General features: G+C 54.3%; 1 protein-coding gene across 1 annotated transcript; it reads right to left on the reverse strand.

Moving 5' to 3' along the window:
- Positions 1-568: 568 nt before the first annotated feature.
- Positions 569-23,240, reverse strand: Pfkl (phosphofructokinase, liver type). The gene is made up of 22 exons (XM_036168035.1): positions 23,038-23,240; positions 18,741-18,814; positions 15,147-15,224; positions 14,479-14,668; positions 13,774-13,939; positions 13,046-13,090; positions 12,739-12,847; positions 10,641-10,736; positions 9,432-9,524; positions 8,061-8,186; positions 7,153-7,217; positions 6,402-6,465; positions 5,464-5,610; positions 4,910-4,980; positions 4,166-4,253; positions 3,474-3,626; positions 2,831-2,995; positions 2,548-2,609; positions 2,293-2,404; positions 1,593-1,692; positions 1,403-1,508; positions 569-1,081 (listed from the first exon to the last, which is right to left on the reverse strand). Exons 1-22 carry the CDS (start codon positions 23,120-23,122, stop codon positions 934-936), a joined length of 2,343 nt encoding a protein of 780 aa, XP_036023928.1. The 5' UTR covers positions 23,123-23,240; the 3' UTR covers positions 569-933.
- Between the last annotated feature and the right edge of the window lie 985 nt (positions 23,241-24,225).

Here is a 24,225-nt window from a genome sequence, read left to right on the forward strand (position 1 = left end):
ATACACTCAGACAGGAAAGAGCCTCCATCTATTGTAAATATCTAGCGATTGCAGGGAATGGGCCCAGCAGTGGCTCACACAGAAACCCTGAGCAATGAGTGGATTGGAGCAGGACCTGAGGTGGGGGTAGCCAGGGCTCTGACCTTCACAGACTTCTCTGATGAGCCAGCCTGTAGGCCCCAAGAACTGCCTGGGGGTCAGCAAGCAGCCAGGACCACTACCCTGACAGTGACAGTCTCCCCTCCAGACCCAGGGCCCACTGCCCACAGGTTGAGACCCCAGCTATTCAGGGGGCAAGTGTGGGGCCTGCACCAGGCTCAGTAGCTCTCCTCAGCCCTTCAGGCAGATCTAAGGACTCAGGTCTTCCTAATGCCCCCCAGGGTGGGTTTTCCTACCATCTGGTCTTGCAGAATAGCTATAGGTAAGACTTGTACATGAAAGCACTCAGGAGGCAGAGGCAGGTCGATCTCTGTGAGTTCGAGGCCAGCCTGATCTACAAAGCGAGATCCAGGAAAGGCGCAAAGTTACACAGAGAAACCCTGTCTTGAAAAACCAAAAAAGACTTGTACACGAGTCCTGACAACCCTCTCCCTGGACTCCTCAGGTCATGCAGTCCAGGTAACCATGCTCCAGTCAGGTGACTTTATTTCTAAAAAAAAGGTAAGGCTCTTTTCAGCCATGTGGTGAGGCAGCCAGCTGGCCAGTGAGGGAGAGGCAATGTGGGTCTGCCCAGCCAGGGCTGGAAGGGGAGAGTTCCCCAGGTGCTCCGTCCTGGAGGTGGCTAGGGGAGGAAAGCCCCAGAGCAGCACACTAGACACCCCACCCTCCAGCCATAGGCTCCGAGTTCCATGTGAGTTCCCCTCTGTGCTAGGATCTGTGGCTGGCACTGGAAGGGAGAGAGTCCTGGAAAGCTGGAAGGGTGGTGATGGCGGCCTAGAAACCTTTGTCTATACTCAAGGTGCGGCGTGTGACATGCTCCAGCTCCCCTGACACGTAGTCTGCCATGCTGATGCGGTAGTGTGCCAGCATCTTCAGCATCAGCCGGAGATTCAGCCACCACTGTTCCCGTGGCATGCGGTGCCTGAGTAGGTCAAGGGTGGATAGTTACAGAAGCCGAATCCCGCAGTCCCTTAAACCCTGAATACCTAGCTGTTATTGTGACCCGGTTGGCATATGGAGCACAGCTGGGGTGCCCCATTCCATTGGCTGCTGCTGAGGTGGAGTCAGGTGCAAGAGCAGCAGGGTAATCAGCCTGCTCATCACAAACCTTCCCAGACTGCCCTGTGTTGGCCTTAGAACACCCAGACAAGACCCCTGCTCTTAAAAGCCTGATGAGGACATCCAGGGACATTCTGGGCCTCCAAGGGTCCTCCCTTCTCCATGCAGCCCCAAAAGGACTTACTCAAAATCAGTATCTTTCTTGAGTTCCATGACCGGACTGAAGGCCACCACCTTCTTCCACAGGCCGATCACACAGGCTGAGTCCGGAGCATTGGCGAACACTCGCCCTATGGAGATGGACATGTGGTAGGCAAGGCCAGGCCCCAGAGAGACCTTCAGAGGGCCAGGTTGGGCCAGCTCACCCCACCTACCTTTGCGATAGACATCGCGCAGCTTCTCTGACATCCACAGCATGGCCTTCACCCCAAGTTTGGTCCCATAGTTCCGGTCAAACGGGGTTGGAGCCCCTCCCTGGAAACACAGGCGAGACCTCATCCCTGGAGCTCGCCAAGCCCCGAAGGAGACTAGTCACAAAGGGGGTCCTAAGCCAGCACATGAGCCTTGACTGTCGCTTTGTGTCCTTGCAGTAAGCATGACCACTTCGCCACTTCTGCCCTCTTGTTTTCCCAGCCTCTTCCTATAAGAGCAGCCTAGAACCATTCCAGAGGTCAGAAATGGCCCCTGCGCCTCAGGATCCATAGGCAACGAACCCACCCCTGGCTTCCTGAAGCCACCATGAGGGAAAAGGGTTTATTTAGTAGGTGAGGGACTAGGCAGGGAGGACAAGAGCTTGGGCCACCTCCCAGAAAATGAGAGCTCAGTCCAGGACCCAAGTGCCAGGTTTGAGTCTCAGCCTCACAGTCTTCTCTCCATGAAGGAATGATGGGAACATTCACCACCCGAATGCTGGAGAATTAAACAGCTTGGCAAGCACCTTCTCGGGGCATGCACGAAGGATAGCCTCTCCCTCAAGGGTCCTCCCAGGATCGCCAGGGAAGAAAATGGGGATGGAGATGGGAGCCCTGGCAAGTGAGTACTGCTGGGGCCAGGGAATCACCCTCAGAATAGTACCTGCTGCAGGTGGCCCAAAACGTTGGTCCTGCAGTCGAACACACCCTTGCCTTCCGAGGAGTACAGGTTGTACAGAAACTCCGTGGTGTAATGTTCATGGCATTTCTCATTTCTATGGAGACACACAAGGAGGTCGAGGCTGCCCCAAGCAAGTCTGGGCCCCCCGGGCCAGGCACAGGTAGAGTGGGATAGGTGAGGAGGGTGGCGGCTCCCAGGCCCTGTGCCCTTCCTGCCCAGCACCCGCAGCAGCCTCACCGGAGCACCAGGCCCCTCTGGATGTCGGTCTTCATCTTTTCTGTCATATGCTCCACATTGGCCTAGGAAGAAGAGGAGGTGAGCTAAGAGGTGGGAGAGAAAGCAGGGCAGGTGGGACCCAGCAGCCTCAGTAGGAGGGTGAGGCAAGGCTGCTAAGACACCAGATCTCATTACAGATGGTTGTGAGCCACCATGTGGGTGCTGGGAATTAAACTCAGGACCTCTGGAAGAGCAGTCGGTGCTCTTAACCTCTGAGCTATCTCTCCAGCCCCGCCAGGCTCACCTTTAAGTCGTGAATGTTGAAAGGGTCCTCAAAGACGTAGGCAGCATCAGCACCCACAGCGATGCCTGTCACAGTGGCTAGGTAGCCGCAATAGCCCCCCATGGTCTCTACAATGAACACACGACGTTTGGTCCCCGAGGCTGACTGCTTGATGCGGTCACAACTCTGGAAGGATCAAGGCAGCTGTCAGAGCCCAGCATGGCAGCTCACTACTATAATCCCAGTAGTCGGAAGGTTTAGGTAGACCTACTGCAAGTTCAAGGCCAGCCTGAGCTAGATAGTGAGTTCTAATCTAGCCTAGGCTATGCTTTCATGAAAACAAATGGGCAGGAAGGGCAGTTAAAATCCTCTATGTCCACTCCTCTTACCACCCATGGGACCATAGGGCACTGTTACACAGGATCACAAGCCAGCAACAACTGTACCCAGAACCAAGGGCTCCCACAATACCCATGACCGCTAGGGAAGACAGAGCCTGGGCCACCTCCACTGAGTATGCACAGATCCAGGGGCTCACAGTTGGGGGTGCCTGCCCCCTGGAGGTACAGACAGTTTGGTTATCACTATCATCCCATAGGCAGGGCCTAGGAGACCCACGAAGCAACCCACCCATGGGCCGACTGTCCTCTCCAGGACACCTCACCTCCATCGCAGCATTGACGGCAGTGTCTGAGCCCAGGCTGAAGTCAGTGCCAGGCACGTTGTTGCTGATGGTGGCTGGAATGACACACATGACAATGCAGAGTTCCTCATAGCGCCCCCGTGCCTCCACCAGCTGCAGCACACCCTCGTAGGCCTGCGGGGCAGACAGGGAAGGGAGGCAGGAGGGGTGGGATGGGGCAGGGTTCCACCAGGGCTAGGGAGCCATCTTGCCCTGCCCCTGTAGATGGCTACGTCTGATACTGGGGTGGCACAATCTACTCTCACCCTAGAGCTATCTAAAGACACTAGTCCTTCCAGAAAATCAGGATCCTAATGGGGACTGGGGGGTTCCAGCCGAGCTCCTAACTTCAGAGCCACCCAAATGTTCCCATGTTTATCATTTGGCAAGGACTCACCAGGAACCAGGGCGTGGTATCAGTGCGCCTCCCAGACCTCGTTACTCCTCTGCCCTCTACCTCCTTTTTCAGGCCCTCTATTCCCCTCCTCCCTCTCGATTGCCAAGCACCAGGCTAGCTGTACTCGAAGATATTCAGAAGATAAAAACCCCAGCCCAACCCTACACTCGATGGCTCTGACACTTTGGCTGCCCCAGCCCAAGGTCTATATTTGAAGCCACACTTCCGGGCCCGGGGTACAGCAGCACCCACAGTGAGCCAAGATGAGAAGCCTCACCTCAAAGCCACCAATAACCAGCAGGGCGTGAATGTTGTAAGTACGGAGGTTCTCCACAATGGCCTCCAGGTGGAGCTTGGGCAGCGTCCTATGGTTGGGGATAGATCAGCCTGGAGAGGGGGGCATGCAGCTCACAAAAACAAGAGTGCCTCTCACCTCAGAAAATATGTGACTTGGCCTTTCCCAAGGCCAGAGATCAGTCACCAAAGGGACCCTCAGTGGGGCTCCATGGGGCTCCATGTGGGGTAGAGATATGGGAGCCAGCATGTGAGAGGCCTGGGTGCTTACTCAACAACCTCACTGGGCATTGGTTAGCAATGGCCAAGCCTCTGCCTGACAGCCTGCTCTGGGTGTCCCTTCTGGCTGAGGTGGTGACAGGAAGGGACACTTTCTCCAGCTTTTGCAGCTCCACAGACTTGGACAGGACAATGTCCCACCATCACACAAAGTGACCATCTCACCCCATGCCAACTCTGTGGGGGATCATGAACCCATCTTAGGAACCCACCAGGCCTTGAGATAAAAACCACAGGCACAACCAGAAGGAATAGCCTGTCTCTCATGAGGGACACCTCTGCTCCAGCTGCCTTCAACTGAGTGTCCCCACAGGGCAGGCATGAGACACTGGGCAGCACCCTCTACCTGGCTCACCCAGGAGTCTAAGGGGCAAGCCCTGGACTTTAGGACTAGTCACTATCTGTCCCATCAGCTAGGCTGTGCACCATCCAACAACCAGCTACTCACCTCTTAGTCCCCAGCATTGAGCCACCTCGCCCCAACCAGCCTGCCACATCATGCCAACCCACTTCTTGCACCTGCCAGGAAGAACATGGCTTCAGGAAGGTGGCCCAAGGTCTCACCAATGTGACTCCTCACGTGGGGGACAGAGACTCTGTCAGTGCTGGCCATCACTCCAAAGCAAGGGCCTGGGTCTCAGGGCTGATTAAGAGCACAGAGTCCCAGTTGGGCGGTGGTGGCACATGCCTTTAATCCCAGCACTTGGGAGGCAGAGCCAGGCGGATCTCTGTGAGTTCCAGGCCAGCCTGGTCTACAGAGCGAGATCTAGGACAGCCACCAAAACTACACAGAGAAACCCTGTCTCGAAAAACCAGAAGAAAAAAAAAGAACAGAGTCCCAGTTTCCACCCAGGGCAGCCAGCCCCTCCCCATGAGCTATCACATTTCTTCATGTCCCTGAACAGGACTGTTGTGTTTACACATCCAACACCCTTCAGATCTTTGAATGTGAGTGCTTGAGCCTACAGCCCCAGCCACCACCTGCATTACCATGGCACCTACCTGACCCTTGGCCAGGCCTTCGAAACCATCATGCACAACATACACTGTGTGTCCCTCAGAGATGCCGGTGCGCACCGCTGAGCGCACAGCTGCGTTCATGCCGGCAGCAGGGGCTCCCACATTCAGGATGGCCAGGGAGAAATTGGACTTCAGAAAAAAGGAGAAATGATAGATATATAAGACATGGGGCCAGATGGATCCCTAGCCAGCCCAAATGCTCAACAGCACAGGAGTAATATATCTGTCCTATTCATTCCAGAAAGTTCTGGGAAAGACCAAATGAGAGAGAGTACAAGTCCTGCATACATCACAAGGTCACCGGGCATGCTAAGTGGACACCGCCTGATAGCAGGCTCACAGGCACAGCCTGATAGGTTGGGTAAACAGCTGCTTCAAAGCCCTCAGGCCATCCTCAGACGGAGGTGGTACAGCCGTGGGGGGAGGGACCACCCAGTCCTACAGCAGCTAATGTTGTACCAAGAACAGGAGCACTGGCTTTGGTGCTATGTTAATATAAAGTGAACTATCCATAAGCTATATGATCCAGTGTACCAGCTCAGAGTATCTGAGTGAGGCCCTGTCCTGGTCCCTGGAACCAGCCTTTCCATTGCTCTTGCCCTGGAGATACCTTTCCCGGGGTCTCAGCTGTCCCCACAGCTCAATGCACTGTCACCTTCCACCAAGTCCCATCAGGGCCATGTTATTCAACAGTCCTTGAGAAGCACTAGACTGTGATATAGCTGGGCCCTGTGGCCACAAGCAAAGCTGAGTCCAGGTCCTCAGGGCATGGCTAAGACCTCGGGGAGGAAGGAGGAGTTGTGGCCAGCCACAGCCAAGCCCCAAACTTGGAACTCAGCTCTCCACAAGGCAGCAGTGAGGCAGGAGGAAGCGGAAGATGGCAGAACCATTGCAGCCAGGGGCTCTGCCCTCCTCTTTACCTTCTCCTTAGAGATCTTCTGGTGGGCAAGGAGCTTGTAGATTTTCCAGTTGTTCTCGAAGCTCCTGGAAAGGAAGAAGATGGTGAAGTTCACAGCCCAACCTCATCCCTGCAGCCACACAAAGCCGTGTACTCGGGGAAGGACTGTGATGGTATCTCAAAAGGTGGAGCAGGGCATAAGCACATGGGACTCTAAAGCTCAGTGCATTCTCAACAGGGGGCCAGAACTCAGATCCTAAGGAGCCAGACCCCGTGCGGTCAGCTTGTCTTGTGGCTACATCCCACACAAACATCTTCAACAGACACCTGAGATCCAACAGGACACAAGGATGTGTCCCTCATGTGACAAAACCCATGGCCTGGGCATCCAGCCAGAATATATTAGTCAGGCCTACAGGGCCAGGTGTCTGACGGAGGTGGCACCCCATGCCACCAAGGGCTAGAGTCCACATACCTGCTGGCCCTTCCTGTCCTTCAGTAGGGCAATCCAAAGCTGGCCGTGACCTTTGTCCATCCTGCGGTACCACCAACCCCACATGCACCCTATAGGTCCCTCCCTGGCATGGCAGCCCCACACCTCACAGTTGGCATTGTCAACACGGGGGCTCCCTCCCCTCAGCTCCTATAACAGTGGGTACTAGCACAGAGTGCCAAGGGGAACAGGGCCCAGGGCCTGCAGAGCACTGTCAGCGAATGCAGGTCCATGCTCACCCCTACCTCCCCACACTGCCCTAAAGGCTAGCTTCCCTTACCTGCCACGGAGCTGGATGGCCTCGTCGAACCTCTTCTCATCCATGGCCTTCTGCACCTCCTTTGTCTTAAAGAGAAAAGGGAGCCGGGTTGTCAAGGAGGCCTCGCAGACACAGCCTGCTGGGCTCAAGAAGGGACTCTTAGCCAACACCTTCATGTCCTAAACCCAGTCAGTTTTCAGGAGGCCCAAGAGGCCCACCTGGCCCAGACATGAGTCCTACCCTGTCTAGGGACAAATAAGCCCTGTGCCACATGCTTCACTGTGTCTCAAACCCCTCAGAGCCTGGCTAGAGCCTTGGGAATGGGAGGGCCCCACCCCATCCCTCAGACACATAACAGTACCTGAAGCAGGACCTGGGCTGAAATTAGATTTCCTAAGAGGGTCAGAACCAAGCTTTCCTCCTGCCTCCAGCATTCCTAGCATACCCTGTCTACCCCCAGCCACCGAGCACCCTCACCACCACCACCACCACCACCACTACCACCACCACCACCACCACCACCACCACCATCACCACCATCACCACACCTGAGCCCAAGCCAGCATCTCCTTGCTTGGCCTCATAGCCCTTTAGCCCTCAACTGTACTCCATCCTAGTGTCCCTGCTCTGGCTACCCTAATGACCCGCATACACTGCCAGAGCCATACCCAGTATTCCATCCTTTTCCTACCCACCCCAATCCCAAATACCCAGTCACCTACCCAATGCCACTGCCCCCAGGAAGCTGAGACCTTGCTCTCTCCCAGCTACCTGCCTACACTTGGACACCTCCAAACTTCCCTCTGGCCAGCTTCTCCTGGCTTTCCAAAGCCCGGAAACCCCTTCCTCTCCTACAGCAACCATTGTCCCCCACTCTACAATATACCAGAAGCCAAGGACTTAGAGGAAGATAGGACAATGACACTCACCACTTGCACGCACTCCATGAGAGGCAGCCGCACAGACTGATTCCCGGAGAGGCTGACCACACAGGCTGGTGTGTCAGGCGTGGCCTCCAGCAGTGCCATCACAGCCTCCATACCCATCTTGCTGCTCTGCACATGAGAGAGGACAGCACGGCTCAAGTTGGTACAGCCCACCCCACTGCACACAAGTGCCCTCAGTCGCCATCCACCGCTCTGCAAACCACCACAGCCCCTCTGCAGATGCACACACGCCAGCTTCCTAAACCTCCTCCATACTGGTCCAGGCTCAGATCATGGTGCCTTGGCATGATCAACAGTCAAAATGGCCAGTCAGGCCCGATTTCCCACCAGAGTCCCCAGAGCCCGCTAGTGGGCCTGGTGAGGACTTGCTCAGGGTCTCTGGGACTGAAAGTGGCAGGGAAGGATGACAGCCAGGGCCCCAGGGCTCCTTCCGCACACACTTCTTGGAGCTCCCCATGTTGTCCTCTCCTGATACAAAGGAGTGATAAACATGGGCTGACAGGCTGGGACACCTAAAATGCCAACAATTGTGCTACAGGGGATGGACCACAGTTGTAGGTTCTGGCACAGCAGAGAGAACAGACACACAGATGAAAATGAAGGACTCATGAAAGACCTGCTCCTTGAGCCGGTGTCCCTTGGCATCACCCAGGAAACATTTGGACTCAGAACTGGCATAAAAAATGCTGGCACTCTGGTGACAGCCAAACTGTAGTGAGCTGTCCGTTTGTCCTCTGCCCCTGACTAGGCAGCTTGCACTCCCACCAGCATCCAGGGCATTGGCTGGGCATGGTGATCTCAGGACATTTTAGATCTTGGTGGGGTGCTATTAGCCTTGTGTCCAAGTCTTGGACTCCCCTGGCCTCTTTATAGACTTAAGTTTCATGTAGGGTGCAGGAGAGGCCTAAATGAGCCAGTGAAGCCCCTTTCCATGGGTCTGTGTCCAGTTCTTCCATAGGGCCAAGGGAGATGGCACACTGGAGTTCTTGGCTCAGCAAAGTGGACATGGTGTTACACAGGAGCCAAGCCCGCACCATCTGGTCTCACATCCTCATAGTCCCATCTGTCAGGCAGCCTCTGGGCTAGCTGTCATAGAGTACCAGTCTCACATACAGAATCTTTGACATGCATGGACCTTCATGGACAAGAACCTGTTTTCTTTTGGCTCGGACATAATGTCTATCCTGTAATGGTCTCAGAAGGAATCTGGGGCAGCTGAGAGACAGCCAGCCCAGTCCCTCAGTGCATACACACACACACACACACACACACACACACACACACACACACACACACACACAGAGAGAGAGAGAGAGAGAGAGAGAGTGTCCCTGCAGAAGCTTGTAAACATACCAGGACTCGGTCAAAGGCTGAGGGTGTCCCTCCTCGCTGCACATGGCCCAGCACGGTCACTCGAGTGTCAAAGCCCAGCCTCTGAACCACCAGCTACGTGTCAAAAGAGTAGAGGATAAGTGAGGCAGTGCAGGGCATGCCTTTAATCCTGGCACTCAGGAGGCAGAGGCAGGCGGATCTCTGAGTTCCAGGACAGCCAGGGCTACACAGAGAAACCCTGCCTCGGGGGGAAAAAAGAGCAGAGGGTCTGAAGGCCCCTGCTCTAGTTGCTGCTCAGCTGTCCGTAGGCCCAGTCTCCATGGTCCACCCGTGTAGCCTTAAGAAACATGCTATAGCATCTGAGTGTGGAGTTCATGTGAGTGTGAATGAACATGTGAAGATCGCAAGACCATGTGAGTGTGCATCGAGGGTCCATGTGTGCATTCATAGGGCAGCATATTTGTGCACACAGGACTGGTTATGTTTCATGTCCTTGCAGCCCTGGCTAGTCAACACTGAATGTAGTCTCTGGCCCCTCTGCTCAGTGTCCATTGGACCCCTGTGGTTCTGGGGGCCTAGGTACAGTGAGAATAGGAAATAAGTTAGAGTCCCAGCACAGAATCAGAAGTTATGGGGACACAGTCACTGGCGGGGGGGGGGGGGCAAAGACAGGGGCACCAGGCGGGGGCTGTGTTTCCCTGAGGGATGCCCACCACCACCAGAGGCTAGAGGAAGGCTCTTCAGTCCCAGATGTTAGTTTGGTTTCACTTTGTTTAGTTTTGAGATAAATTTTCATTATGAAGCCAGGGCTGGCCTAGAATCTGTATGGATGCCAAGCTGGCACAGAACTCACATTCCTTCTGCCTCATGGGATTACAGGTATGCAACACATCTGGCAAATCCACACTGTTGCAGGTGCTGAGTCTGGAGTGGAGGACGGGCACTCCATCACTTGGAGAGCTCACAGAGCTATGACCTAACACTGGGGAGCCAAGGGGCCCAGCCAGACACTGAATGGAGTCAGGACCCAAAAGGTTGGGGCTCATGATATGGAGGGACAGTGCTTTGGACCAGACCTGAGTCCTCAGCTTCTCTGGAGACCCCGGCCAGCCACCCCATAACTGACAATGTCAGGATGAGGAAGCATCTCCCAGTGCCAACTTCAGCCCAGGGAGGAGCCAACCCAGGACCAGCAGGACCTATCCTGCCCTGGGAGGCTGCTGTACTCACATCCTTCACATAGCTGGATGAGATGGGCTTTCCATGCCGGTCAATGGCACCCTCTGCGATGATGATGATGTTTAGTCGAGATCCACGGCTCCGAGTCTGTCAGAGACACTGGGCTCACTTTCCAGCCATGGACCATCCACAGCATGTGGCCATTGGGGACAGCAAACCTCACTGGGGTCTAGGACACTGTATCTACAATCCACTTGAGCAAGGACAGTACCTTTCCCCACCTTTCAAAGAGGAAAAGGGATCTGGAGTGCATGGTAGTGTTAAGGCCAGCCAACCAGGACCACATTGTTCTCATGGGGTGCAGAAAGCAATAGGCTGAGGAGTGGGGACACGGGATGAGCTGGTACTAGGTAGGGTGTCTGCAGGAGGCAGACCAGAAATAGCCATTCCTGCGGGCAGCTAACCAGGGACCTTCAAGTCCCATCTCAGGCTGTTTCTGCATCCCTCAATGGGGAACCCTTCCAATGCCAACCAATAGCCAGGGGTTCTAATACACTCTCTACCCGGGAACTAATGGGAGGGCTACAGTTAGCACAGGGGACTCATAAGACTGAACAACAGCTCTCCCTAGGTATGTGTCGTATGCTAATCTAACCATCACAGAGCACTTTCCCTCCTTGGCTTTTCCCTTCAGTGATCCGACAGACAGACCTTCATGAGGTTTGCCGTGTGATATGCAAGGCTACGAGGCTGCAGTGACACCCAGAGCCTCTGTAAGGACAGGGTGGGAGCAGCTCATGAGACAGTCTCATTACACAGCCAAGGCCGGTCGAGAACTTGGATGGAGCCCAGGCTAGGAGAGAACTCTTGCTCCTCCTGCGTCAGGAAGCTGGAAGCAGCTTGTGAGTGGCCTGGGTGTTCATAGAGGGCATTAACTTCACAGAGGAGGTGACCCTGGTGAGGAACCAGACCTCCAGGCCAAGGTTGCAGGTCGAGTGTAATAGCCAGGCTCCGCCCCTGCCTTGAGCTTGAAAATGGACAAAGAAGGAAACACCCATCTCTCCAGGAAAAATACTGAGGCTCACAGAAGCCCATTACCTTACACAGGCAGATGAGAGCCAGGCATGCTCAGGCCCCACCTGGCCTGCAGCCTCTATCCAGGGGCAACGAGGCCTTGCCCACTTTGTTCCACCTCCATCCTGCCTGTAGCTTCAGTTGAGAAGGTTCTAGAAACCCAGGAAGCTCTATTGCCTAGATAGGATGCATAGCCACAAGGAGGTGGTACTACTTTCCCTCTGGCTCTGCCCTGAGCCTGGTCACATGAGTTTGCCTCTCCTTCAAAACACAGGTTTCCCAGGATATAGAAACCGTGTGTGTGTGTGTGTGTGTGTGTGTGTGTGTGTGTGTGTGTGTGTGTGTACCTGCTTATGCCAGAGACACCTCAGCATCATCTCAAGAGCTATGTACCAGATAGCCTGCTCCAGACCAAAGGACCAGCCACCTTCCCCAGCTCTCTTAGAGGGGCCTCTCCTACCAGACACCCCATTTTTCTTGCTTCCAGGCCCCTCAGTTAGGGCCTGGTATACACCACCCACAGACACGTATTTCCTGGATTAGAACCCACCACCCTCAGGGAAGCACAGATCTGGTAGACAAGTAGCTAGCCCCTAGGCCCCTCACCTACCCTTTGGGCCTTTACAGGGTTACCTCTCTTACAGGGTCATTGCTCTGGGCCCTGGCGTAAGAGGCTACTCTCAGAGGCTGAGATCTAGTACCTGCACTCCAGGAAACAAATTTGCCATGCTCCCTGCACTGGCCACAGAGATGAACCCAGACAGGGGCCTGAACATCTCTGTCCACTCTCTCTGCCTACAATGGGTAGGACCACAGGTGTGTCCAGTGGTCAGCACTATGGACCATTGGCACATGTAGCAATCAGCAGTGTGGCCTCCCATAGGTACAGCCAGAGGTCAGCACCATGACCCTCACACAGGCAATGAGCAATCAATAGTCAGCACTATGACCCTCCCAGCTCCTCAGAGGGTACCGGCAGGTGCTGCTGAACCAGTGAGTGAATGAACGGGGTTCCGGAGCACCTGCCTCTTAGATCCTCAAGTGATTGAAGTAGAAGTCCCTGTTGGCCACTCACCTCGCCCAGTCTCTCACACATGAAGTTCTCCCAGCCATCCTCGGGGGGTGCTTCAGGGATAAATAGCCAATCAGCCCCTGAGGCCAGCGCAGACACCAGCGCCAGGTATCTGGAGGAGTAAAGGGGCCAAGCCTGCTCGCGACCTTCTCCCTGTTTCTCTCCCTGATGCCAGCAAAGGACACCTCATACTCGATTTAACATTAAATGACCAACTGGTGTATGCCAGACACTATGTGTCCCCACCTGACTGTCCCAGCAGCCCCTAGATGCCCCACCTCTCCCTGATGATTAAGACTGTCCTCCTTACCCACAGTGACGCCCCATCACCTCCAGCACAAAGGTCCTCTGGTGGCTGTGGATAGGAAATGGGTGGAGATATCAGTGCCAGGACTTGTAGGCCACACATCTTAACCCACCAGACTACTTCCAGAGGATAGGAGTGCTGCCCAAGGACAGTGCCCATCTCCTCATGCCCAGGGCTACCTGCTCCCTGGATGAGAAAACACCCAGCAGCAATCAAGACAGTTCTCAACCATCTTTTGTTTTTGTTTTGTTTTTGCTTGAGACGGGGTTTCTCTGTGTAGCTTTGGAGCCTGTCATGGGACTCGCTCTATAGACCAGGCTGGCCTCGAACTCACAGAGATCTACCTGCCTCTGCCTTCTAGTGCTGGAATTAAAAGCGTGCACCACCACCACCTGGCTAGTTCTCAACCATCTTGAGAGCTTGGTACTAATCCAAACCCGGTGATCCGTGGTTGGAGCCCAAGAAGCCCTTCAGGTGCACCACCACCCTGGAATGCAGTAAGCCTCTGATGGCTGAGGTGCACTGCCTATGTACCACTAATACCTGGAACCTCAGGATCTCCTTCAGCAGTAGGCACTAGCCTAGAAGCCAACATTTGAAGATATAGCTGTAGAGCCCACTGGCTACTGGCACCACTGCCCCTGCTGTGGCAGCCCGCCTAAGGCCAACTTCACTATCATGAGGGGACAGAGACTCCCAAGTCAGCCTAGTTAGCATCGGACCCCACTTACCTCTGGGCAGTGGTGGTGATGGCATCGATGACCTCCATAATGCGATGCAGGGCCGAGTCTGTGCCGATGGTCATGTCAGTGCCGCAGAAGTCATTATCAATGGAGCCCACCAGTCCAGCAATGCTCAGGTGTGCATAGTTCTGAGCCGTGGACTCTGAGATCTTACCTGCGCCAGAGAACCAAAGGCGTGGTGAGGGCCATGACCTGGCCAGCTGCTTCGGCCACCATACCTTTTTCTCCCTCATCCACCATCTATAAGAAGGAGTATACCCCAGCAGGGCTCCAGGCCTAGCTCAGCCTTTCTCAAATGCCTCATCAGCCAGTAGGGAGCCTCCAGGGGACCACGGGGGCATTTTGCTCCAGGCTTCCCACAGGAGACACAGAATGGCTGAGATGTCGCCTTCCAAGCAGCAACCTTGGGACTTCAAGTCTAATGTCACCTAAACCATAGCTACACCTCTGCAAACTGAGTGTTTGTCCCACATCAGGAATAAGTTACAAGCAAGGCCATCATGCAGTGCGCATGCAGGGGGTGTGGGGGGAATGCTATCCTAGCACATAGGGTATACCACCTGTGACCTCAAGGAGCTTGGGCTCTTGCTGACCTCACCACCTGCAGACCACCCCACATCAGAAGCTGTCCTAGAGGAGACAACTTCCAGCCATTTCCAGAGCCACGTAAGAGCCAGCTCTGCACAGACCCACCTTCCTTCACCAGCTCCTCCAGGAGGCTGCCCCACTCATTGCGGAAGATGTTGGCACCCGTGAGGCTGCCGTCTCCACCAATGACACACAGGTTGGTGATGCCATGTTGGAGTAGATTGTAGGCTGCTGCCAGGCGTCCTTCTCTTGTAGTGAAGGCCTTGCAGCGGGCACTGCCAATAATGGTGCCACCCTGCATGGAAGAGGCAGGAGCCTTTAGGTAGGGTGGCAGAAGGTCCCTCCCAGGAGGCATCAGAGAGATGCCACTGCTGGATGAGGTGGACCCCACAGAATTAGAGTGGGAAGTCTCTAGAACCTTGTGTGGTTCCCCCCACTCTCTGGCCTTTCTCATTGAGTCCAAAGCCTTGGGCTTGGGTGTTCTCACAAGTCTTAGAATGAGAAAGCACACACACACACACACACACACACACACACACACACACACACACAAGACACACAAACACACCACCCACCAGCCAGAAGAGAACTATCTCTGTCTCCACCCACAGCCTCCCTGGTCTAGACTACAGTCTGTCTGTCTGTCATTTGACATGTCTCTATGTGTCTGTGCACCCAGGAGATCTCTGTCTGAGTGTCTCTATGTGTGTGCACACCCACACATGCTCACACACTGCCGGGGTGGGAAGGAGCCATCTGGCTTCGAGCCTCACCAGCTGGATGATGTTGGAAACACTGAGCCAGTTGGCTGGCTTGATGTTCTCACCTCCTTCCACAAGGCCCTCGTATCCCTGAAAGCAAAGAAGGATGGATGGGATACTAGTCCCACTGTAGCCAGCAGCACTGTGCTCACCAGCACTGAGCTTGCTCAAGGCACCCAGCTGCAAGTCCTCCTATTTGCAGGCCCAGTAGCCTGTGCGGGACTCCGAGCATGCTCTACATGCCCAGGAGTTTGTTTCACAGAGGAAAACACGCAGTGCATGCTTGTGGTGCCGGCAGACACCTGAGGACTGTCCCCAAGCTGAGCTCATGTCATTGCACCCAAATCAGAGGGACAAGGCCAGGACCCCAAAACCCCTAGGGAAGCCAGATGTCCTTCAGAAGAGATCTGCCCAGTGTGAGTGGTGGAAATGACCTGGCTGTGGCCTGAGGTGACTCTAAGTGCTTCCCACTAGGCCACAACATAATGTGACACCCTTCCCTACCCATGGATATATTTAACTAACACCTAGATTCAAAGGCAGAAGTCAGGGTGCCAGGGACACACACTACACAAGTCTCCCCATGGGAACACGTATGAGTTTTGGGTGGGAAGGCCCATAGATGTGTGGGCAACCACAGAAGACAATGTTCCTTCCACGTGTCCCCAGGTACTTGTGGCCAATTCTTCACCCCAGAGCAAAGGGGTGGAAGTACAGGGCAGTGCACCCCACAGGACTAGACAGTTCCCATCTTTCATCCTGGAGGTTAGGGACTGGACCCTCATGGGGATTCAGCATGGCTTCTTTGCTGACCTCTGCTGATGTTCATCAGACAGCAAGTACCAAGTGCCTCTACCACACAGTAGATCTGTCTGTGGGTTTCACACACAATGAACATGGGATATGGGTGTTTTACAAATGGGTAAGACAAGATGGACAGCCTCTATCATGCAGCTCCAAACTCCTCAGGGGGCACCGCTGGCCTTCCAGTACCATGGAGAAGTGGGCAGCTCTGCCTTCACCCCTGGAATCTAGCCAGAAGGTTCTCAGGAGCCACAGGTGGAAGAGGCACTCCAGTCTGAGGAGTAAGTAGCTTTTCCTAGTTCAAGCCAGGGCAACTGTACCTCCTCTGGGCACTCAAGACCTCTAGCCATAAAAGGAAAAGTTAGAAAGACTTCGGACACCACTGATAAGACAAAATCACCTACTAAGTGTCAAGGATTCCCAAAAAGACGCTGTATCTGCAGAGACCGATTGGTTAGGGCTGCAAGGATGTGGATTGTTGGTGGTCCAGAAACTAATCACTGTATCTGGCTTTGCCCATCCCAGTGTCAGAACTAACATCCTGTGTCTAGTAGATAAAAACCTTTTGGAATCTATCAGCTTAGCAGACCACTAGCTTCCACTGACTCAAAAGCTAAGACAGTCATCAGAGTACCTGAGCCCCAGAGAAAAGCTTCCCTGATATGCTGTACCTGACTCTCTGATGTCCCCACCAACATATTCTAAACATGCCTTGATTTATGACTTTCTTCATTCTGTAAAACTCTTCATGAAACTGCTTCCACATTGGCACATAGAATTTAGGGTAACTTAAATCCATGTTTCCAGGCCATGACCCCTAAATTTAGCTTTTTTTTTTTTTTTTTTTTTTTTTTAACATTGACACGAGTCAAAACATGTCTGTTGCCTATGAATGTCGCAAAGATGTCAAGGACAGCCGATCAACTGTGCTCACTTAAGGTCAGGATGCTCCCTGAGCTTCCAACACTCCCCCTCATGCCTAACCTCAAACAATATCCCTCCATAAACCTCACAGCTTTGTTGAAAGAACACTATTCCACCTTCAATCCTTGTGCATTTCACCCTCAGCACTGTGACTTGGAAGGGCCCACACAGCCACTGTATTTAAAAAAAAAAAAAAGCCCTTGAGAAGTCCTTATCCATCTTCTCCCATTCTCTTGGGAGTGCTTTGTTATGTATAAAATGTCTCTTTATGCCAGGTGGTGGTACACACCTTTAATCCCAGCATGCAGGAAACAGGCAGACCTCTGTTGAGTTCCAGGCCAGCCTGGGCTACAGAGTGAGTTCCAGGAAAGGTGCCAAAGCTACACAAAGAAACCCTGTGTGTGTGGGGGGGAGGGGGTCTCTTTATAACCCCACCTGCTTCACACTGGCTCTCTCTGAAATCCCTCTCTACTTGGAAGTAAGGAATATTGGTAGTGTTTGTGTGGAGGTCTCTGAGGAGGAAGGCACTCTGCAGGGCCCTGCAGTAGATGGAGAAGAGCATCCTCTCTCTCCTTCCCTCTGTACTGCCTCTGAACACCGTAAAGTCCAGGCACCACCTCCTCCTCTGGGACTCCAAGCCCAAAGGTCCGAGAGAACAAAGCAGTCCCCATTTACTTGCAGTCATTAGAAGACACCACCCACATGTACACGTGGAAGAACTCATATTCCCTTTTATATTTATTTATTTATTTGGCTATGTAGATCAGGCTGGTCTCTTAACTCAGAGATCCTCCTGCCTCTGCAGCTCGGGTGCTGAGTTTAAAGGTACACACCACCTGCACCTGGCCCTCTGTATTCCCTCTTAACAGAAGAGGCTAGGATACTGAGGAAAGGGGCCTTACATACATATGGCTTGAACCCATCTCTCCCCATATGGAGCCCCTCTACAGTTACATCTACCAGGCTCCTGTGCCTCAGATCTCTGAGACTCCACGGCAGGGCTTGCAGGAATCTCCCGTCATCCAAGCCTGAAGCCTGCACTCAGAGAGAGCTGCCTGTGTCTTCTATACTAGGGGCCCCCCACTATCTCTCCCTCTCCCACATCTGTAGAGCAGAAGACTGGGTATGGCCCTGCCATAACCTGGGGCCAGGGCAAGGGACAAGGACACACCCAGGGGTGAGAGGGAGAGACAGAGGCCCTATGAAGAGGCAGAGCTGGGGTTGGATACATTGTGTATAAAAAAGTAAAAACAATATAACCACAAGATAATACAAGGGAATTGGGAGCCTGTGGGAAAAAGCAGACAAGACACCCAGGGAGTAGGTCGGTGGGGAGACTCACAGACTGCTGTGCCCACCTGAAGCAACATCAGGGAGCCCCTCACTCCCACCTGGCCTCCTACAGGCCACAATGACAGAACAAACCAGGACAGACAGTATGGCCTCTGACCCTAGGGCTTCTAGACTGACAAAGACCTGAGGAGATGGATTGTGCTACTGGCCAGCAAGAGACAAAACAGGGCTGGCGTAGGTAGGGCCTGGACCCTTCCCCATTGGTCCTGTCCTGGCTGGTCTCCTGGTGAGCTTCCTTCCATCATCTAGGCCTCCAGGACTGAACAATGCCCGGTGGTGGCTGTGGGACAAGTATCAGTGAGCACCAACTCCACAATGTGTCTCATTCTATAGATGCCTTGGCTCAAGGCCCTCCCCCCAGACAATATACATCCCGTTAGTCCAGGCCCAGGCACCTGGAAGCTTCCAAGGTGACCAGAACAGAAAACACACAGAAAAATATAGTCCCTGTAGGTTACCTCAGCATAGGCTACCGCCACCACACCCCACCACACCTCCACCACACCCCCACCACACTCGGCTTACCTCGTAGATGAGGAAGACTTTGGCCCCCACATATATGCCCATACGGGTCACAGCCCTGACAGCAGCATTCATACCTGTGAGGGAGTCAGACACGCCATCAGTCCAGGCAGGGAGAACTGGATTGTCCCATAGCACCCCATCCCAGTGGGCTCAGAGCCAGGAAATTAGAGTCTGGCGTTAAACTACTCCCCGGAACACTTAGAAAGAGGTGGAGGAGCGTGGCAGGTGCTTTTGAGTGGCCTGGCTTCCTTCCATGACTAGTCTCTGGCCTCTGCTGCCCTAACCATGGCAATAGGAAGGCCCTGGACTCGGTCAGCAGAGACCCCATTCTTGTAGGCCCACAGAATCAGGTGCTAACCACGGAGCCTAGGCATGAAATACGGGGATGTGGAGCATAGAGAATGGGGTCCGGACCTCTGCCATAGACTAACATAGTCTACAGGAAGGAAGGTGACATGGGGCACTAAAGACCTTATTACCGCCTCTGGCCATACCCAACCCACTGGGCCTCAGTGCCAAGCACAAAGGGTCACAGGATGTACCTAGCTGAGAGGGTACTTCTCCAACCCTCCAACAGGGTACTTCCCTGTTCTCCAACCCCAGACTGGAAATGCTGGTTCTGCTCTGCCTCACACCTTCCCAGGACCCACAGCAGGAAAGACATTGGTCCCAGAAGTAGCAAATGCCTCCCATCCCCTAAGCAGATGGAAATGTTATTGCTGAGACTGACGTGGGAGGGAGCCGGGAACATCCCACACACCCAGAGAGCCGAGCACCAAAGCCTAGGAAGTCGGAGGCACCCACAGCAGAGGCTGGGTATAGGCTGCTGGCTCCCTCTGCTCACACCGGGAACAATAAGAGAGAGCAGCTTAGTCAATCCACAGCAGCCACCACCATGCCTCCTTCCTCCCCTTAGCCCATGCCAGCAGGCCCAGCAGAGGGGCCCTGGGCCCTGGTAGGTAGAATAGAAGGTCCAACATCTGGGATGGAGTTTGGAGATGTCAGAGGCCAGGGACCCATAGTTCAACCCCTGGTCACCTGTGGCTCCAGGGGAAGGCCAGTCTCAAGGCCATCCCACAGCACAGGACTATGTTACATAACAGACACAGTGTTGCCCTGCCTTGTAAATGACTTCAAGACACTGTCAAGGAAAACCTATACTGAGCCCTAGAAACTACATAGGTGTCAAACCAAGCATCCATGGAGACTGCCCTTCATGTTGGAACATGGCCCTTACGATGGGAGCTGGGACCTGGGAGAGCAGATGCCCCTAAGGACCACAAGGAAGCTGCTTTAGCAAAAGGTTCCTATTACTGGTTTTTATTTATTCATTCATTCATTTTATTTATTTGCCTATTTATTTTTGAAGCAGGGTTTCTCTGTGTAGCCCAGGCTGTCCTGGAACTCAACGATCCTCCTGCTTCTGCCTCCCAAGTGCTGGGATTAAAGGTGTGCGCCCACCACAGCCCAGCCACTCTGTAGAGTGCCAATCATTGTGCTGAGGGCCTGGGAGTCTGGGGTTGGAGGACAGGGAGATTCCTAAACTTGGTGTACCCGAGGATCCTTTGTGCTATGCACTGAGGCCCAGGGGGCAGGGTATGGCCAGAGGGGACAGCATGATCTTGGGCACCTATGTCACCTTCCTGCTCTGTATTCTAGACTGTGGCAGAGGTCCAGGCCCCACCCTCTGTGTTCCACTGTCCCTACAATTCATTTTATAGCCCAGGCTAGCCCAGAACTCATAGCAAATACTCCTGCCACAGCCTCCCAATTACTGGGATTACAGGCCTGAGGCACCACACCCAACTAAAAGGCCTTTTCAACTGCCCTTTTCCTTCTCAAAATAAACTGGGCAAAGATCAGGCCCAGTCAAAGAGCCCTCAGCAGAGGGCGGGCAATTGTCTGTCCGCTGGCATTCAGAGTGCCCTGTGCAGAGCCAAAGCCTGGTTATGCATCTGCTGCAAAACTGAACCTCAGAGACGTAGCCTCTGGGAAAACAGGTATTTTACAGGCACCAAGAGACAATCCTGGGCCTTCCAGAGTATTACTTATAAGCTAACAGGCCTGTGTCCAACCCAGACCCAGTAGTGCAGGCAGCTGGCAACACAAACAGGAAATGTGGTCTACGCTGACCACAGGGAAGGCAGAGCCCCTGAATTGTTTAGGTACAGGGAAGGAGCTGGAAGAAAATGGCCAGAGAACTGAAGTGCCTAGGCTGGGATGTGACTGAGGCCAGCCAGGCTGGTTTGTTGGTACTGTAGTTTGGTTGATAGGTTTTGTTTCATTTTTTTTCTACCTGTAATTACTTTTAAAGAAATTACTCTGGTCAGACAGACATTGATGAACACAACAGCCCTCCTCAGCTCCCTAACACGACTCTTGGCCCACAGGAAGGGAGAGACTTGGGCCTGGAAAGGATAGGTCTTCCTGCCAAGCTAGGAGGAAAAAAAGAAACCTTTTCAGAGGCCAGAGGCAGTGCTTGGGTCAGGCCAAAGGAGCTGGTCACATCTCTAGCCTGGCCAGGACTCAGGGTCTGGGCCCAGGTTGCCTCCACTCATGAGGAGGCCTGGTGTTCACATGTTCAATGCATGCAGATGGGGCTCTGTGGGAGCACACCCCGTGTCTATTCTCCAGCTGTTGTTAGCCAACGCTACTGAGGGCACACAGAAGGCACGAGGGACCCAGCAGCTGACTAGCCTAGAGAACACACCCACAGGAAGCTTCCAGAATTTAGGCAACAGACGGCACCACTCTGCCATGATGCCAGCTGCTGCCGTTTGCCCACTGATACTGGCCCCACCCAGAGAGGAGTCCGAGAAGCCTGTGGAGAACATGCCCTGGGGCCCAAGTGAAAATGTAAACAGGTTCCACCTACCCTCACCAACCCAGGAAGGGCCTCCTGCCTCCAGCCCCTCCACCAGCCTCCAAAAGTACATGTCTGTCACCCTGGTGGCCCTGGCCTGGCAACTTCCTCAGGACAGCAGCAGGAACTTCACACCCACAGAGACCATTCAATATTACCATCCCTCAGACTGGAGCCTCCCTTGCTCACACAGGAGCCTGGGGTGGATAGCATATTGCCTGCCAGAGCCAGGGGCCCTGCAAATGAGATTCAGGACTCTGCTGGCCTCACTGAAGTGCCTATCTAATGGGTGAGGTGGGCCCAGCCAGGGCCTCTCTTATGGTCCCTACTATGGATGATTCTTCCTCAGGTCCCCAACCAATTGAGCTATATTCTCTTGAAGAAAGCTATGTTGACTGGCAGCCAGAGCCAGGGCCAGGGAACTCAACAGGGATCTGAGATTTCCAACAGGCTGGGAGTCAACGTGACCTTTTCTGCCTTCCTGGGCTTGCAACCACGCTTGTAAGATGTGTCCATCATCTTTATCCCCATTCCTCTCTTAGGTAAGGGCTGGGCCGGCAGGAGCCTGCACTGAGGAGCGTGTGTGTATCTGCATTTGCTGAACTCTCAGCAAGGAAACGGCCAAGGCCAGCTGCAGGGCTCAGGGAAGCTAAGTCCTTCCAACCTCCACATGTCTTCCTCAACCTCAATTCCCCCTGAGGGTCAACTGGATGGTATCGCTCTTCAGCAGTGCCCAACTGGAGCCAGAGGCTATTGGTGGGGCCGAGATGAGGCAGTTCCTCCCAAGCTAGGCTGTTCTCTAACCTTACCAAGCCAGGCAGAGGGTGTGTGGACCCTGAGCAAACAACCACGTAGTGCTTGCCCTGTTACAGGAGTGAGAACAGAACTTTGCTAAGAAATACCCCCAAATTCCCTCCGACCCAACTCCCGCTCCATGTACTGTTCTCCACCTAGGGCCTCCAGCCAAGTGACAGGAAACAGCCCAGGCGAAGGCTTGTGGGCAAGCTCACCCCACCCAGTGCAGACAGGGTGGAAATCAGAGGCTGCATGGGGAGGGTACAGAGTCTCTGGTCCTTTCAAATTCCTGGGCTGTAGGATTCTGCCGGGACCATCTCGGTGAGGTCCTGACACGTGTGACCCAGAAAGGAGAAGCGGAGTGCCCTAAGTCTGCGTGCGGCGCGGACACACCCCCAAGCCGGGCGGACTTAGGAAGCGCGAGGGCGGGGCGTGCCAAGGCCCGTGGCCTGCAGCACGTACGCTAGTGACCCGGGGGCGGAGCCTAGGGACAGGGACCTGGAGCCGCGTTGCCCCTTAAGGAGACTGGCTGGACTCGTATCCCCAGGTCCCAGGACGAGGTACGGCGATCGAGCCGAAGAAGCCCGACGACAGGCAGAAACCCTGTCCATCCATAAACACGCCTTCGCGCCCCATCACCTTGCGCATCGCCGCCGCTGGTCAGCACCCCGATGGCCTTGCCAGCCCCCGACATCCGCAACTTCTCCAGGTCCACGGTGGCCATGGTGGCAGCGGAGACCCGGAGCCCGAGCTCCTCTCCCGCTGCTCTGCGTGCCGCGCCGCTGTCGCCTGTCCCCGCCCTTAACCTCCGCCTGTGCGCCGGGTTCGTCCCGCCCCGCTCCGGCTCCGCCCCCAGAGCAACGCTTGACTGACAGGCTCCGGAACCTGGTCGCCCCTCTGGTGGCTGCGGGAGAGAATGAAGCGCCACAGCGCTTCCAAGGACGGAGCGCACTCCAGTCTCCAGGTAGCAGTTCCCGAACCAGCGATCTCCAGGCACACAATCGGACTCCCCAGCCACCCAGCAGCTAGGATCAACGTCCCCACCAAGGGAATCCAGCACCTGTGCCCGACTGAAGTTTCTGCGTATGTGAAGTTCATGGTACTGCAAGCTGGTTTTACAACTGTTCAGGTGCTGTTAAAGAAAACCTGGAGCCAAGTCTCACAGGCATTTTAAATCCCACTTGGCCAGGATCCTGCGCCTGCCCGGGGGTGCAGGTGTGGCTCAGGTGAACATTCCTCAGCAGCACCCGGACTCCGAGTTAGGCTTGCCACGGTCTCCTTCGAGCTCAAAACAAAGACAGGCAAAAACTTCAGTTACAGCTGGAACTTCTCTAAATGATGACCCACAGTTACCCTCCAGCCCACCGCCAACTGCTGGATGTCGCTGTGGGATCTGGAGGGGAAGCCACGTGACATCGCCTCATCCTTACTTCAGAGAGATTTGCTGAACTTGTCTGCCACCCCTACCCATAGAGAGCTCCTGGTTTGGGAAGTGACCTTTGCCTGGGGCATTGAATAGGGAATCAGTTCCCCAAGATTGGTTAGAAGGATTCAAAGCTGATAGGGGAGTGGCCAGATCCAGGACTCTAAGGAAAAGTACCCACAATCCAAAGCCCTGGATTTGGGGTGTCATGGATAGGAGTGGCCGGTGGGGATGAAGGCACCTGAGTGCATGGGGTGTCTATGAAAGTGCCACCATCTGATCCTCATGGTTTATGCTTTTTGCCTGCTTTTGCTATGTTTGGTTTTGGTTTTTCAAAACAGAGTTTCTTTGTGTTATAATTCTGGTTGTCCTAGAACTCACTTTGTAGACCAGACTGACCTTGA

This window comes from Onychomys torridus, chromosome 18 (genome assembly GCF_903995425.1).
Source record: "Onychomys torridus chromosome 18, mOncTor1.1, whole genome shotgun sequence".
NCBI classification, from domain to species: Eukaryota; Metazoa; Chordata; class Mammalia; order Rodentia; family Cricetidae; genus Onychomys; species Onychomys torridus.